Below are 16218 nucleotides of genomic sequence, written 5' to 3'. Positions count from 1 at the left end.
ATATATAAATTCTAATAGGTAAGGTCATTGCCTAACCATAACCCAAAAATCATGAGATTATCATTTAATCTCCATCATTAATCCACGTCCTTAGCATCACCTGATCACCATTAACTCACTAACTACCTCACAATTATCATTAACACATCCATAATCATACTAAGCATAATTCAGAAAATTTCAGCTTGGCGCAGTCCGAAAGATTGAGCCGGTAAAAATAGTTCCCGAACTCTTTTTCACTTGAAAGTTTTATGGTAGAACCCTAACTCATAGTACTTGATGTCCGTCAAAAGTTTTGGTCACTTTGATCCACGAATAAACACAGAAAATTCCCTTTTTGCCCTTGGTCCGAAATATTTTCTCTCCGTCCAGTTTTGGGAAAAATTCCAAAAAACATACCTATACTACTCCGATCATTATGAAATTTTATATGTAGGTTCTACACTTGTTGAACTACATATCTACAAAAAATGGAGTCAAAATACCTTACCAATTTTTCCCAATAAATCTCGGAAGTTACTGCCAGAATCTACCCTGATTTCCTTTCACTATTTTCACAAGTATAAGCCTATATGGACATAAATACAACATATACAAGCATATCCAAGCTATGAACATGTATACAAAAATATTCCCAAAGCTCCAAAACACCATGTTTCAACCAAATAATCAATTATCTAATTTCAAGTGACTAAACCAACTTAAGGGAATTCCTTACCTCAACCGGGTTACTAGTTCTCGTAGAAGGCTTTTGGAGTTGATTTCCCCAATTTCACCTTAAAACCCTATGATTCCACCAACAACATAACACAACATACAAGAAATCTTAACTTAGATTCATAACCTAGGAAGGATTACAAAGCTTTCTACCGAATAAAATCGAAAACTTACCGAATAAAATTGAGACTTAAGAAGGATTTTGCTATGGTTTTAATGGAGGAAAATGGTGGAAGATCACTCTCTTTCTCTCTTGTTTATTTCGGCAATGGTGATGGGAAATGGGAAAAAAAATAATGAAGACAAAGCTTTTATATTCCCCATTTAGCTTATGGGATAAGAATGGAACATGTGGTGAAAATTTGTGACATGTGTCAAAATCTTGTGGTTTGATCATAAAAATATCTTGGCTTGGACTGATTGGGATTAAATCAGATGAATTCTCGGTAGAAACTAATTCAATTCAAATAATTCTTGAACCCAAAAATTTATTCCAGTCTAAAACTCAAAATTGGGCTAGGTTCGGTACACCGCAGAATTTTAGCGATGTATGATCAAAATAAATTTTCGCTGCTATGAGCTGATTTAATTGAATAGGAAATTCAAGAATAATAATATAGTGCCTAATAATCCATTTCCTAGGACAACGGGTCGGAACAGAAGTTCCTAAAAATTTTACGGTTCGTGACCGGTACGTACGATCGCAGCTTAATAACAACTATACTCACTTATAAAAATTCCTTTGAAATATCTGAAGATCATAACTTATGAATGTCAACGCCTTAGGATAATGTTAATAAAATACGGGGTATTACAGAGGGACCAAAATAGGTATTAATTCTTTCTTGCAATTATTTCCCTCACTACCAAAGGCAATTCCAGTTGATCGATATTGCTTTTGCAGTTAACCTTTCCTAAAACATCACACACAAACAAAGTACAGAGAAAATACCAACTATCATGTAGTGTGATTATACATCTGTTACCCTTCTAGTGTTAGCGAACAGAACTTTCGACAAATTACTCGTGTTCGTGTTTAGTAAGCGTTTGTTTATGTTCGTTTATTAAGCTAGACAAACATTAACAAACAAAATTTAGAGCTCTGTTTATAAACGAATAGAGTTTGAATAGTGGTAAGCTCGTTTGCTAAGAGATCGTGAACAAGTTCGTTTGTGTTCATTTAATAATGTTCGCGAACAAGCTCGTTTAGTGTTCGTTTAATAATGTTCGCGAACAAGCTCGTTTAATGTTCATTAATAATGTTCGCGAACATGTTCACACACACACACACACACACACACATATATATATAATGTTCGTGAATGTAGATTATGCCTTGTTCACAAACGAATTGTGATCATGACCATATGCAAGTGTTTGGTTATTCATTGTTCATGAACGTGATTGCTAAGGAACATGTTCATGAACATGTTTGTTAACGTTCGTGAACATGTTTGTGAACGTGTTCGTTAACGTTAACGAACACCGTACCGTTCACGAACGTTAACAAACACTAATAGACACTTAACAAACGAATACGAACACTCCAAAATCCTTAACAAACGAACACGAACAACCTCCGTTCGTTTATGTTTGGTTCGTTAAGAGCCCTAGTGATCACAGGATCGAACTCCGGTGGTGGGATATCTATTCTTCGGACTTAAACAAATGAGAAAGTATAGAATAGTTACTACTTTGTAAAGAATTATGAGTGTTTTTAAAAAATGGTTGTGTAACTGTACCTTCCCGACAATTGAGCTTGAGATCTTGCAGCCTGATCCACAACGACTTGTACGACACCTACATGTAAGCACACAATCCACATGATCACTTTAATACGTGGTAATAAATATTGAACCTACTAACCTCCAACCAGTTGCTGCTAAAGTGCTAAATCAACATGAATAGAGAAAGCTTTTTTCTCTTACTTCTCTCAGTACTCTAGATGGTGTATGACTCGTTAACCGAGCAATGAGAGGACATAGGAACCTTTATACCCAGATCCCATTAAGTAGGCAACTAATTACCTAATGCTGACCAAATACTAAGTTTTCGGACAGACAGCCGCGGCTGTCCTTAGTAGGTGACAGCCACCGGCCCAGCCGGTGGCTGTTTATTAATTAAAAAATTAAAATAGTTTTAAATATTTAAAAAAAAAAAGAAAATTTTTACTAAAATAAAATAAAATAATTTATTTAAAATTATTTTAAAAAATGACACGTGTCAGCTTGGTGATGAACTAACTTGCTAATCAGGTAATAATGGACTCAATTGAATATTTTTACCGGTTTAAGGGGTTTAAATGGAGTTTTTTTTACTTAGGAGACTCAATTGCACTATCCGTTTAACTTAGAGGACCAATTTGACACTTTTCCCTTCAATTTATAAAATATAGAGCCGATCAATTTTTAATAATAAATCAAAACCTAACCGTTCGGTTCAATTTCGGTTTGATTTGACTCGGTTCGTATAACTTAAACAGAAAAGTCCACCCCTACCCAAGGCCATGAATATTCAAGCTAAGAAACATTTAATCTAACTATCGATCACGTACCAATCCTAATATTTTAGCCGATTAACAAGATGAAAAGAGTTGATAATTTTTGTGGCTATTTCTCTACTTCTCAGAACCATTTTTCCACCCATGTATACATTATGAAAGAAATAGAATATAATGAGTATATATCGGTAGGTAGACGTACCATTTTTTTCCTTTGCTCCTCACGTACTGCTTAACTTCATCAATCTCAAGTTCATCAAGCCCATATAATAGAAGATCAAGATCAGTTTCTCCACACATCCCAATTGTATCTTTCTCTAAGGCAACCATATTACTAGTTCCATACCCGTGTTGCTCTTTCTGAATTTGCTTGGCTGAATCCACCAAGAAAGGGAGACAGTATGCTAACTTGATTGACTTCAAAGTTAGAAATTTCTGCAAAATCGCTTGGGATCTCTTTCAATGGAATGCACTGATGGATGAGCAAGTGTTCAAGTTTCGGGAAATGCTCTTCACTGGCTTTCCATTGCTTGAGATCACAGTGAAAAATTCCCAAAAAAATTAACTCCGAGAATTCCGTCTCCTCTGTTAGTTCCCACTCTTCACCTCTGCAAGCGCCCCTTTTCAATTTGAGCACTTCGAGCCTAGGCAACTTGCTAAGAACATTAACTTCCTCCCCTTGAATTCCCGAGAAAGAAAGTGATAACTTCTTAATGCTTTTGAGGAGAGCAATTTGGTTCCATACAGTATTTGTGAGACCATGACCACAAATAATTTTGAGCCTTTCAAGGTGGTGTAAACAGGCAAGGTTGTTGATATTATCCATATCCATGTGGAACCAATAAGCACATAAATTCTTCAGGCATGAACTGGTTGCAAGGAAATCAATATTCTTGCAATATTAATGCAAATCCTTCAACTCAGAAATGCTTTGCAAGTTTGGACAAACAAACTTGGGAGGATGTCTACAAATATTGTAAGAAATCATTTTCCGGGTTTCCAAATACACCCTTAATAGAAAGTGTATGAAGATTCCAAGCTCTAAACCGCTTTAATTTATTTTTACCATCAACTATTATTGAATTGGATAGGTATCTCAAATGGACGAGATCCGCAATCTTGTGGTTCAGGTAGACCTCAATATCAGCCATGTACAAGACTCTTAACCGATTGAACTTGTGCAATTCCAAAACATAATCATCCCCCACATAACTTTCCTCAAAACAAAATATGGAACGGAATTTTTCCGAAAAAGAATACAGCCTGCGGATTTTAAAACTTGATGATAATTTGATACATACCCAACGGAAATGTTTCGGTGACGAGAAATTGGGACCATTGTTTCTACCTAAGACATGCAAAAAGTTCTCGTTCTGAGCTTCTCTCACGCAAAAGGCATGCAATAGATCGTGCATTATAAACGTCTTAATTTTTCTTCCACAATAACTTAGCTAGGTTATTAGGATTAGGTTTCTATCCGCAAGTTCTTGTATGTTGTTTTCAGCCATTGCCTCTAAGCTCTCATTCTCATATGCCTTTATGAGTCCTTCTGCAGCCCATAATCTCGAAAGATCTCTATCACGGATCAATCATTATTGCATGGACCATGGTCCACACATCTGTGTGGACCAAAAATAAAAAGTACATTATTTTTGTACTGAAGGTACATTATTTTTGTACTGTAGGTACATTATTTGATAGATACTATCAAATAATGTACCTTCAGTACAAAAATAATGTACCTACAGTACAAAAATAATGTACCTTCAATACAAAAATAATGTACTTTTTATTTTTGGTCCACACAGCTGTGTGGACCATGGTCCATGCAATAATTTGCCATCACCGATGTTCTCATCTTCTGGAAAAACTCCCAAATGTAAAAAATATGCTCTCAAGTTGTGAGGCAAGTGATTGTAACTCAATGAGAATATTCTTGAACATGTTTCGACAATAGTATTGGTTGCGGATGAATTTAGAGCTTTTGCAATATTCTTCCACTTATCTAGTGTGTTGAATTTGAAAAATAAAACTGCCGCCACAACAATTGCCAGAGGTAGTCCCTGACACTTGTCAACGATTGGTCTTCCAATCTTCTCAAACTCAACAATGCGAGATCTATTTGCCTTTTTCACAAAATAGATTCTAACTCTCACTTTCATCCAATAAATACATTTGAAGAGAGAAGTCATCGTTGAACCAAATACAATTAGCCACCTCTTCAAGACGAGTAGTTAACAATACTAGACTACCATTACTATCATCAGGAAAGCAAGCTTTGACATCATCCCATGCTTCTCTGCTCCACACGTTGTCTATTACAACTTAGTACCTATGACCCTTCAAACATTGGTAGAGCTTTAATGCAAGGACCTCATCTGAGGAGCTTTCTGCATTGCCCAGTTGGAAAATAGAATTAAGAAGTCCAATCAGCATTTGTCTCTTACTATGAAGCTGCGATGCAACAACCCATGCTTTCTTGTCAAAGTGGGAAACAATTGACGAATCCTCGAAAATTTTTCTAGCTAGTGTTGTCTTATCAATACCTCCCATACCTTTAATGGACGCAACTTCTCGTTGCTTAGATGGATGTTGAATTAGCATCTCCTTTATTTTCTCGAACTCATTGGCTTTCTCAACCATTGTGGTCGCAGAGTGTGAAGCTTGCCGGGTTGGTAAGACATCATCATGTTCATACTTTTCTCCTAGCAGATCTGAGTACCCATTCTTGATTTTCACCAATTCTTCCTTAATGACGTCAATATCTTCTATTGGCTGTTGCAAAATATGGCCAAGTCTGAGATATGGAAGTGGATGAAAAATGTGACAAAATGGAGTCTCATAAAGATGTGCTATTTGGGATTCGATTTCATCTTCAACTCTGAAAGCTAAATCTCTGAGCTTTGTTTCCAGGTGCTTAATTGCTCCAACACTACTGTGGCATCTCTTCTCATCATCCAATTGTTGTATAAGAGATGGAAGCTTTTGATGGAGAGATTGGATGAAATCTTTGTTGGGAGAGATGAGGTGATTGTCTCGTACAAGTGGACGGGGCTCAGCCTGCATAAGAGAAGCAACAGCTACACAAGCCATATATTGTGTATATATGTATGTTCTCTAATCTCTGTAATGTTTCAGAGGATTGAAGAAGCAGTATCAACTGGAATATAATTGCCTTAGGTTGTGAGGTGTGAGTGCAATAAATTTAAGACCATATTAGTTTCAATTCCAAGATGTAGGGCACCATTTGTTTTAGTCAAATTAATTAAGATTCTCTTGGCTTCTACAATTTGTTAATAATTTAAGTTAATAATGACAGAAACCTTGTTGTTGGGAAAATAACTAATATGGTCTTTGTCGGGACAGCCAGGCAAGACTTTTACAGGGCGTTTGGTTGGAAGGAGGGAATTAGGGTGGAAAAGAATTGTAATTCGGTAGAATTGCAATTCAATGAATAAAGTACGAATTGAAATTACAGTGTTTGATATGCAGAAATAGGAGTACAGTGAATTAAAAGGTAAGAAGTGACAAAATGACTAAAATGTCCTTACGTTGTGGTAGATGTAGTAATATTAGCAGTAGTAAGAGCAGCAGTAGTAGCAGTAGCAGTATTATTATTATTATTACTAGTGTATAAATGTATAAGTGTATGAATATGAGTATGAATAAGTGTATAAATGCAATTATAGTATGAGTCTTCCTTGCATGCAACAAATATCACAAAAATTCAGTGTTCTAAAATAAGTGTATAAATGCAATAGGTAGATAATTTACATTATTGCATCATATTCATTAATTTAATTACTTGTCGGTTAGTTATTGCAAGATCTTGAGGTACACTTATATTTTGATATTCAGTAAGTATAACTATATTAGAGAAAAAATTTTCATGGGAGTAATGGGATAATCAGTTGAGTAATTGTTGGTTGACCGTAGAGCGTTGTGTTGGAGGAAGAAGATGATATATAGTGAAGATGATATTGCCCTTCACTATATATCATCTTCTTCCTTCAACACGTTGATATTCTCTGGACAAATAAATGTTGGAAAAAAATTAGCATAAAATGTCATTTTACTGGCAATATTGTGGTACAAATATATGTGGGGTCCACTTTCGATTTGGATCGGGTCAAAGTGGATTCATGTTATTCGTAGTTAGACGAAAAGATTGATATATTGTACGCTCAAAACTGATAATGGGTGAATGAGAAATTGGTTCTCAAAGTTGACCCATTTGAGTTAGAAAAATATAGAAAAAAACCTTTCAAGTAACTTTTGTCCCACATTGGTTTGAGAAGTGGTTTGCACCACTACTTATACAAGAGTTTTTCTAAGGCTTATTGAATTGTATAGCATAGAGGCTCTCTCTCGCGCGCAGGGGGGGAGGGGGTGCAAATGAAATCCCAAAATGAACTTAAAAAGGCTTGACTCGTGCGCCGACACCTGCATGCACGAATGTCGTTCAGAAAATTGGTTGGCCTTGCGGGTTGAATTATGCCAAATTTTCATATTTTGTACAATATTACGCACCATACCATAATACAAGTTAAAACTGAGGATATTGTTTTTATTAATAGTATAGATTGCATTGCAGAGAAATATATATACTGAATTATTACCATTAGTAATTCTAGTCTAGAATTGTATTACGAATAGGAACGTAGGGAATAATATATTTTATTAGGAATTCTATTTTAATTTACAATTGTATTAGGGATAGGAACTGTATTACCATATTTTATAATATTACGCAAACCATAATATTATAGGTCTGTTTTGGGCGGGAAGTTAAAACTGAGGATATTGTTTTTATTAATAGTATAGATTGCATTGCAGAGAAATATATATACTGAATTATTACCATTAGTAATTCTAGTCTAGAATTGTATTACGAATAGGAACGTAGGGAAGAATATATTTTATTAGGAATTCTATTTTAGTTTACAATTGTATTAGGGATAAGAATTGTATTACCATATTTTACAATATTACGCAAACCATAATATTATAGGTCTGTTTGGGCGGAAAGTTAAAACTGAGGATATTGTTTTTATTAATAGTATAGATTGCATTGCAGAGAAATATATATACTGAATTATTACCATTAGTAATTNTGAATTGTATAGCATAGAGGCTCTCTCTCGCACGCAAGGGGGGAGGGGGTGCAAATGAAATCCCAAAATGAACTTAAAAAGGCTTGACTCGTGCGTCGACACCTGCATGCACGAATGTCGTTCAGAAAATTGGTTGGCCTTGCGGGTTGAATTATGCCAAATTTTCATATTTTGTACAATATTAAGCACCATACCATAATACAAGTTAAAACTGAGATATTGTTTTTATTTATAGTATAGATTGCATTGCAGAGAAATATATATACTGAATTATTACCATTAGTAATTCTAGTCTAGAATTGTATTACGAATAGGAACGTAGGGAAGAATATATTTTATTAGGAATTCTATTTTAATTTACAATTGTATTAGGGATAGGAATTGTATTATCATATTTTACAATATTACGCAAACCATAATATTATAGGTCTGTTTTGGGCGAGAAGTTAAAACTGAGGATATTGTTTTTATTAATAGTATAGATTGCATTGCAGAGAAATATATATACTGAATTATTACCATTAGTAATTCTAGTCTAGAATTGTATTACGAATAGGAACGTAGGGAATAACATATTTTATTAGGAATTCTATTTTAATTTACAATTGTATTAGGGATAGGAATTGTATTATCATATTTTACAATATTACGCAAACCATAATATTATAGATCTGTTTTGGGCGGGAAGTTAAAATTGAGAATATTGTTTTTATTAATAGTATAGAAGTATAGATTGCATTGCAGAGAAATATATATACTGAATTATTACCATTAGTAATTCTAGTCTAGAATTGTATTACTGAATTATTACCATTAGTAATTCTAGTCTAGAATTGTATTACGAATAGGAACGTATTAGTAATTCTAGTCTAGAATTGTATTACGAATAGGAACGTGGGGAAGAATATATTTTATTAGGAATTCTATTTTAATTTACAATTGTATTAGGGATAGGAACTATATTACCATATTTTATAATATTACGCAAACCATAATATTATAGGTCTGTTTTGGGCGAGAAGTTAAAACTGAGGATATTGTTTTTATTAATAGTATAGATTGCATTGCAGAGAAATATATATACTGAATTATTACCATTAGTAATTCTAGTCTAGAATTGTATTACGAATAGGAACGTAGGGAAGAATATATTTTATTAGGAATTCTATTTTAGTTTACAATTGTATTAGAGATAGGAATTGTATTACCATATTTTACAATATTACGCAAACCATAATATTATAGGTCTGTTTTGGACGGGAAGTTAAAACTGAGGATATTGTTTTTATTAATAGTATAGATTGCTTTGCAGAGAAATATATATACTGAATTATTACCATTAGTAATTCTAGTCTAGGATTGTATTACGAATAGGAACGTAGGGAAGAATATATTTTATTAGGAATTCTATTGTAGTTTACAATTGTATTAGAGATAGGAATTGTATTACCATATTGTACAATATTACGCAAACCATAATATTATAGGTCTGTTTGGGCAGAAAGTTAAAACTGAGGATATTGTTTTTATTAATAGTATAGATTGCTTTGCAGAGAAATATATATACTGAATTATTACCATTAGTAATTCTAGTCTAGGATTGTATTACGAATAGGAACGTAGGGAAGAATATATTTTATTAGGAATTCTATTGTAGTTTACAATTGTATTAGAGATAGGAATTGTATTACCATATTTTACAATATTACGCAAACCATAATATTATAGGTCTGTTTTGGACGGGAAGTTAAAACTGAGGATATTGTTTTTATTAATAGTATAGAAGTATAGATTGCATTGCAGAGAAATATATATACTGAATTATTACCATTAGTAATTCTAGTCTAGAATTGTATTACGAATAGGAACGTAGGGAAGAATATATTTTATTAGGAATTCTATTTTAATTTACAATTGTATTAGGGATAGGAACTGTATTACCATATTTTATAATATTACGCAAACCATAATATTATAGGTCTGTTTTGGGCGGAAAGTTAAAACTGAGGATATTGTTTTTATTAATAGTATAGATTATTATTATTATTATTATTATTATTTCAAAAATAATAATAAGTATAATAATAATAATTCATTCAAAAATTAATAATAATAATAATTATTATTATTATTTCAAATTTAAAAAAATAAAGACAAAGGGTAGGAGAGGAGGGGCAAAATTGTCTTTACACCAACAAATTACCCCTCCTCTCCCCATGAATTGCAATTCGTCATTTTGAAGGAATTGCAATTCTGCGGAATTGCAATTCTCTCTAACCAAACACTGTAGTTTAGAAATTCACTGAATTTCCTCCCAAATTACGTCCAACCAAACAGGCAGGGGTTGAGCCTCACAGAGAGTATTATGATGCCGTGCATCTAGGAATTGAAAATAACTAATATTGCCTTGTCAGTTGTCACAAGGGAAATAAGTAACGGTGGACTTAGAAATCTGAAAATTATTCGTTTTTAAAATTATTTTAATTTTTTATTATTTGGTTAAAAGTTAAAAATTGCTGAAAGTTATGAAATCACATTTCTTTTTTCTATTTGGTTCATTTTTTTTTGAAAATGAATACTTCATCTGTTATAATAATAAAAAATTAATAATAATAAGTGATGGTGTTAAGAAATTGCATTTTTTTCTTAAGGTATGGTGGTCGTGGCGTGGTAGTGATAGTAGTGATGGTAATAATAAAAATTCAAAAATTAGCGTGAAAAAAGATGAGATGAGAATGGCAGAAAAATAAGGAATATAAAAAATATCTTCTGACTAAAATTTAGGAAAATATTTTTCTCCATATTGGACCTTTTTTGTTAACCATAAATATTTTCTTTTTGACTTTATTTTCTTTGAATACCCAAACACAAAAAAAAATTCAGAAAATGACTTCTCGATTTTCAAACGGACACTAAATGTATGAGTCGTTGGTAGGCAAGATTTTTTAGCTATTTGTTCATTTAAAAATTGTTTGTTATGTTTTTTTTTCTTTTAAACTTAGGTGATCAGAGTTTCGTCGAACTAATTTTAAGTCCACAGGACCTTGTCCATAGAGCCACTGCTCGCAATCAGCCCACTGGTGAGATCATAGTCTTCATGTGTGGATGTGTCCACAAGACCCCGCCCTTAGAGCCACTGCGCACAATCAGCACACCGGTCATATCCTAGTCTTCACATGCGCACAAGGGATATCCAATCATGACCTTTAAATCAGATGACAAACCTACTATGCTAAGCCCCTGGGCAATTGTTTGTTGTTTTTAAATTACATAACGCAAAATTTATGGAAAAAAATAGATTTTAAAAAATAATAATATATTAATATTCATGATCCTAATATAAAGAATTTAGGGGGTGTATCGTTCAAGGGTTTACGTAACATGAATGAGAATCAAAATCATAGTTAGAGTAGAAGGTTGACAACTTTACAATGTAGTATCTGTTCATAACTATTTTCTCAACCAAATGAAGCGCAAAGAGCCAATATCATCTCAACTGAGTCTCGAACCCACCTCTCCCATGTGCTTGTGCAGCCGGGTGTCACTAGACCACAAGGTCTTTGGCCACAACTATAAAATTTGATTACGCCTTCAATTAAAAACCACATTCCCTAATTAAAAAGGGTATCATTCCAACTTATTAGTAATTTGATTTTTAAGTTTGAATTAGTGCTTTTAGATTTTTGTTTTGATTTTTTTAAATTCATATTGGTGTTTTGGATGTTATTATATTAGGATTAATTACCTTAATTTTTTATTTTTGTATTTTTAAAATCTTTATTCCCACTATAGGGGGTCATACATTACCAACCATCAACATTGGTAATCATTCCAATTATACCTTATTATTAAACATGCAAAATACTTTCACAAAAACTTACTACTATTACCAAGTATTTGATTCTCATTCTGATTCCGATTCCTAAGTGCGAACCAAACACACCCTCTATAAGCATTATAGAATTTGACAAACAGTTGGATTTTAAATTAGTAAAAATTTCTCATACTTTTGATAACTATTAAATTATTAAGATATAATAAACTAAATTAAATTAATACATTTAAGGCATCAAAGCACCATTTCACACATATCCAAGTAGCCAAACAAATTCAGCACTTCAAGAAACCTTCAATAAGCTAATGCTATGTACGCACATCTTCAATTTAAAAATTTCCCCCCACCAACTATTGATGCCACTTTTCAGGAATATAATTATCAAATTAGTTATTACCACAAATAATCCTCTTACTATTGGGCTAATATTTTTTTAACTTTAAATTTTTAATTCGATCAAAACACATTCTTTGACTTTAATTTTTTTTTTACCAGAAACGATCTATCTCTAAGAATTCTGTCAAATAGGCCAAGGGTGATATGTTCAATTCTTAGCATATGGCACCAACATTGATTCTATACAAAGAACTTTCCTATTTTGTCCTTTTCAACTTGATATGATGAATTAAAGTTTACATAAGAACTTTAGAAGTTCTAAATTTGGCATCGTCGAAATTGAATGAATATTAGTCCTAACAAATTTACACCATAATCAAAAATAATACTCTAACTCTATGATGTACAAATAATGTATTTTCATTTGTGGTACACACAACTGTAATAATTCGAGGATTTACATGCCTAATTGCTATTCCTACTTCTTTAATTGCATTTATTGTGCAATCATGTACTATATCTTATTTGTTTTTAAACTATAAAAAATATAATGGTGGGGGCGAGGCTAAAGTGCTAAACGTTATTATTACAGAACTCCATTATTCTCCTGAAGTTAGGCGCTCGTTGCTCTATAAAAAATTGGCTACAGCAATAGGAGATCCTAGGCTTTTAATAATGAATTTGAATTTCATGGTCTCGCAATCCTCCTTCACTTTTCTGCATTAGGAGCTTGAGAGCAGGGGCTCATACACCGGGTGGTTTCTGTTTTTGGCCTGCGGATTTGATAGAGGAGACACATCTTTATCCACTGGCACTTCTATACTTTCCCAGGACGATGCTGGAGATCCCAAGCGTTCAGCTCGTTGCAGTATGTTGATTTCAGTTGGTGCAAATGTATATCTGAAGTACTTCAGAGCTACTAATGGTCCTATTCCTACCGCAACGATAAGCTGAAATCACACAAGTAATAAATTAGTTGTGAAACAAAACTGTTGGCTACAAAAGAAATTGTATACCGCAACATTATCTCCATAAAAGAATCTCTTCTTTTTTTCTTCTTTGGGTAACGAGGAAAACCCGCTACCCGAGAGTGTGAACTGCGAAAATTCCGCCTTGTGAAGAAAGTAAATTAACCTAAGTTGTCTTAGATGACCAGCTTAAACCAAGAGGATTGTGATTCGAACTCGTGACTTTGTGGTTACAAATTTGTATCCTTAGCCATTTAAGGATAGCTGAGATTACCCCAAGCAATCTATGGTGTGAACTTATAGGACACCCTTGACCTTAACCACCTGTAACCTTCTATAACTTAATAGTAACATGGATTGCTGTTCTTATGTTTTTTTTTTTCTTTTGGTTGAACAAAGGGGACAAAAATGAAGCTGATGAACAGGGTTTAAGATTAGCTGGGTGGAAACTGGAAAGTTAATCTTTCCAAGTAATAAACCTAGATTTGAATCCCATCAAACGTACCAAAAAAAATGGAGCTGATTCACATATTTTCTGGAAAAAGGAATTGCATTAAGGTAAAGGGAGAAAACTATTACAGTTAAGAGCCTAGAGCCTAGATGCAGGCAAATGATTGTGTGGACCATAACAAACATTTTTAATATACTAAAAATATATTATTCGTGTATTAAATATACATTATACAAAATATACTTTCAGTACTCAAATAATGTACTTTCCACAAATACAATGTACATTTTTAATATACTAAAAGTACACTATTTGTATACTGAATGTACATTATTTGATAGTATGGTCCACACAGCTGTAAGACCAATGATTGGGAGCGGCAAATTATTGTGGACCATAACAAAAAGTACATTTTTAATATACTAAAAGTACATTATTCGTGTACTGAATATACATTATACAAAATACTGTACTTTCAGTACTCAAATAATGTACTTTTTATGAATACAATGTACATTTTTTATATACTAAAAGTACATTATTTGTGTACTGAATGTACATTATTTGATAGTATGGTTTACATAGTAATGATTGTTACGGAGCATGCTTTTCAAATTAAAGAGTGGCATTTAAGCATTCCATACACTTGTGAATTTATTAGGCAGTATGAGAACAAAAAATTTCAAATTTGTTGGTCATTGATATTCCGTAAAATATCTTGAGGAAAGAAATACAAAATTGGAAAGTAATACTTACAATGATAGTACTCCAGTAAGTTGGCTGTTGACAGAGGCGGAACATTATTGTGTACATTTCAGATGATGGCAAGGCATTTACACTTAAGTTGATCATGTAAAATGTAAGTAGGTTTCCCCATATAGCAAGGTGTTGCAACACTGTGAAGGAGCTGTAAACATCAAGAAAAGAGTCATGCCTTGCAAAAGTGCATATTTAAGTAAAACTAGCAGAATATTTCCAGAAACCAGTGGCTGGGTGACTAAACTTATCATTTTATGAAACATACACACGTTTATTGCCATCCTTCAAAAGAGTAAAAATTGCTCTTTTTCATTGAGATTCTGAAGATTGGTTGACTCCTAACGTGGATTCCCAGTTAAGGGTTGTTCATATTCTTCATATTGGGGTCAGATTGCAGAATTAAGGACTGGAATTCAAGAATGAAGACAGAATATAGCGGCTTACTTGGTATCTAATGCAACAACAAATGCCTGCAGCCAAATACATCCCGAAAGTGCAACCATTGATATCTCCTCCTTTTCACACCGCTCAAAAGGATAGGAGCAAATGGTGATGGAAAAGATTACTACTGCCTAGAGAATATCTCAATTTCAATACCATGTTAAGCAAAAATAAGTTATCACAAAGTCACTTGTCATGCAACATAGACTGAACAAATAAAATAGGAATTACTTTGAAACAAGTGCAGTATTGCTGATTCCTCATTGGGTGATGGGGATTCGTTATTCAAAAATGTATATTTCAATAACAGGCCTAATCATTCCAGGTTTCTGGTGAACAAAGTTAATGGTAACCTCTAGGCACATGATCAACACATTATTAACCTTTTTATTTAGACAACATCAAAGAGTCAGGGAGTCAATATAAGACACCTAAACAATAAACACTAGATATTAGTTTAGTTGAGAATTTACTTCCCGTGTGGTGTCCAATTTAATATGTCCCTTTTTACTTTTGAGGGTCAAGGCTGCCAAAACTTTGACAAGTTTTTTAAGGTTTATTTCTTTAAGTATTTGAGATACCAGTTCCTTAGGCAGCTTGCAGCTAGTACATTTTATGCAGTTTTTTATATTGTATTAATATTATGGTAAGCTAAAATTTAATTAACTCCACCTAGATGACAGTAAAAGGGACATAAGATGGGATGGAGATGCATGATTCTCTCATTCCTTTGTAAATGACGAAACATTTTTATTGTCAGGATCATGCTAATCCTTATCAATAATGATAAAATGAGAGGTCATAGAAGAAATCCAATAGTTAACCGGAACCTGGAAGTGAGGGTAAAGAGAGATGAAGAGGGTGAACATGACAGAACTTAAAAGAAAAATATTTGACATGCCAGAAAATGCATGCATTACCAAGTAAGCCTTTAATTCAGTGTAGATGTATGTCTCATTAACTAGCTTACTGCTTACTACTCCTTTAACTTCTACTAGAGAGGATTAAAGGCCAATTAATAATTAAGAGCAGGCTCAGGACACTTAAGTAATGACATATTTGCAATTGCACTATCACCTGAAATATGAACCTAGTGA

At 33.2% G+C, this 16218-nt stretch overlaps 1 protein-coding gene and 1 pseudogene across 2 annotated transcripts in view; both read right to left on the bottom strand.

Moving 5' to 3' along the window:
* Window positions 1–4668: 4668 nt before the first annotated feature.
* Window positions 4669–6310, bottom strand: LOC116016049 (annotated as a pseudogene).
* Window positions 6311–12852: 6542 nt separating this feature from the next.
* LOC116015398 (phospholipid-transporting ATPase 2-like) overlaps window positions 12853–16218 on the bottom strand; it is a 30083-nt gene continuing 26717 nt past the window's right edge. For both annotated transcript variants that reach the window (XM_031255448.1, XM_031255449.1), the window contains exons 23-25: window positions 15125–15252; window positions 14678–14828; window positions 12853–13452 (exon numbers count right to left, since the gene is read on the bottom strand). In XM_031255448.1, coding sequence (XP_031111308.1) covers window positions 13225–13452; window positions 14678–14828; window positions 15125–15252 — 507 coding nt within the window. In that variant the 3' untranslated portion in view covers window positions 12853–13224. The remainder of the gene's footprint in view (window positions 13453–14677; window positions 14829–15124; window positions 15253–16218) is intronic.

This window comes from Ipomoea triloba, chromosome 4 (genome assembly GCF_003576645.1).
Source record: "Ipomoea triloba cultivar NCNSP0323 chromosome 4, ASM357664v1".
NCBI lineage: Eukaryota > Viridiplantae > Streptophyta > Magnoliopsida > Solanales > Convolvulaceae > Ipomoea > Ipomoea triloba.
The sequence above is the reverse complement of the archived record's forward strand: the minus strand, read 5'-3'. Positions and strand labels throughout refer to the sequence as shown.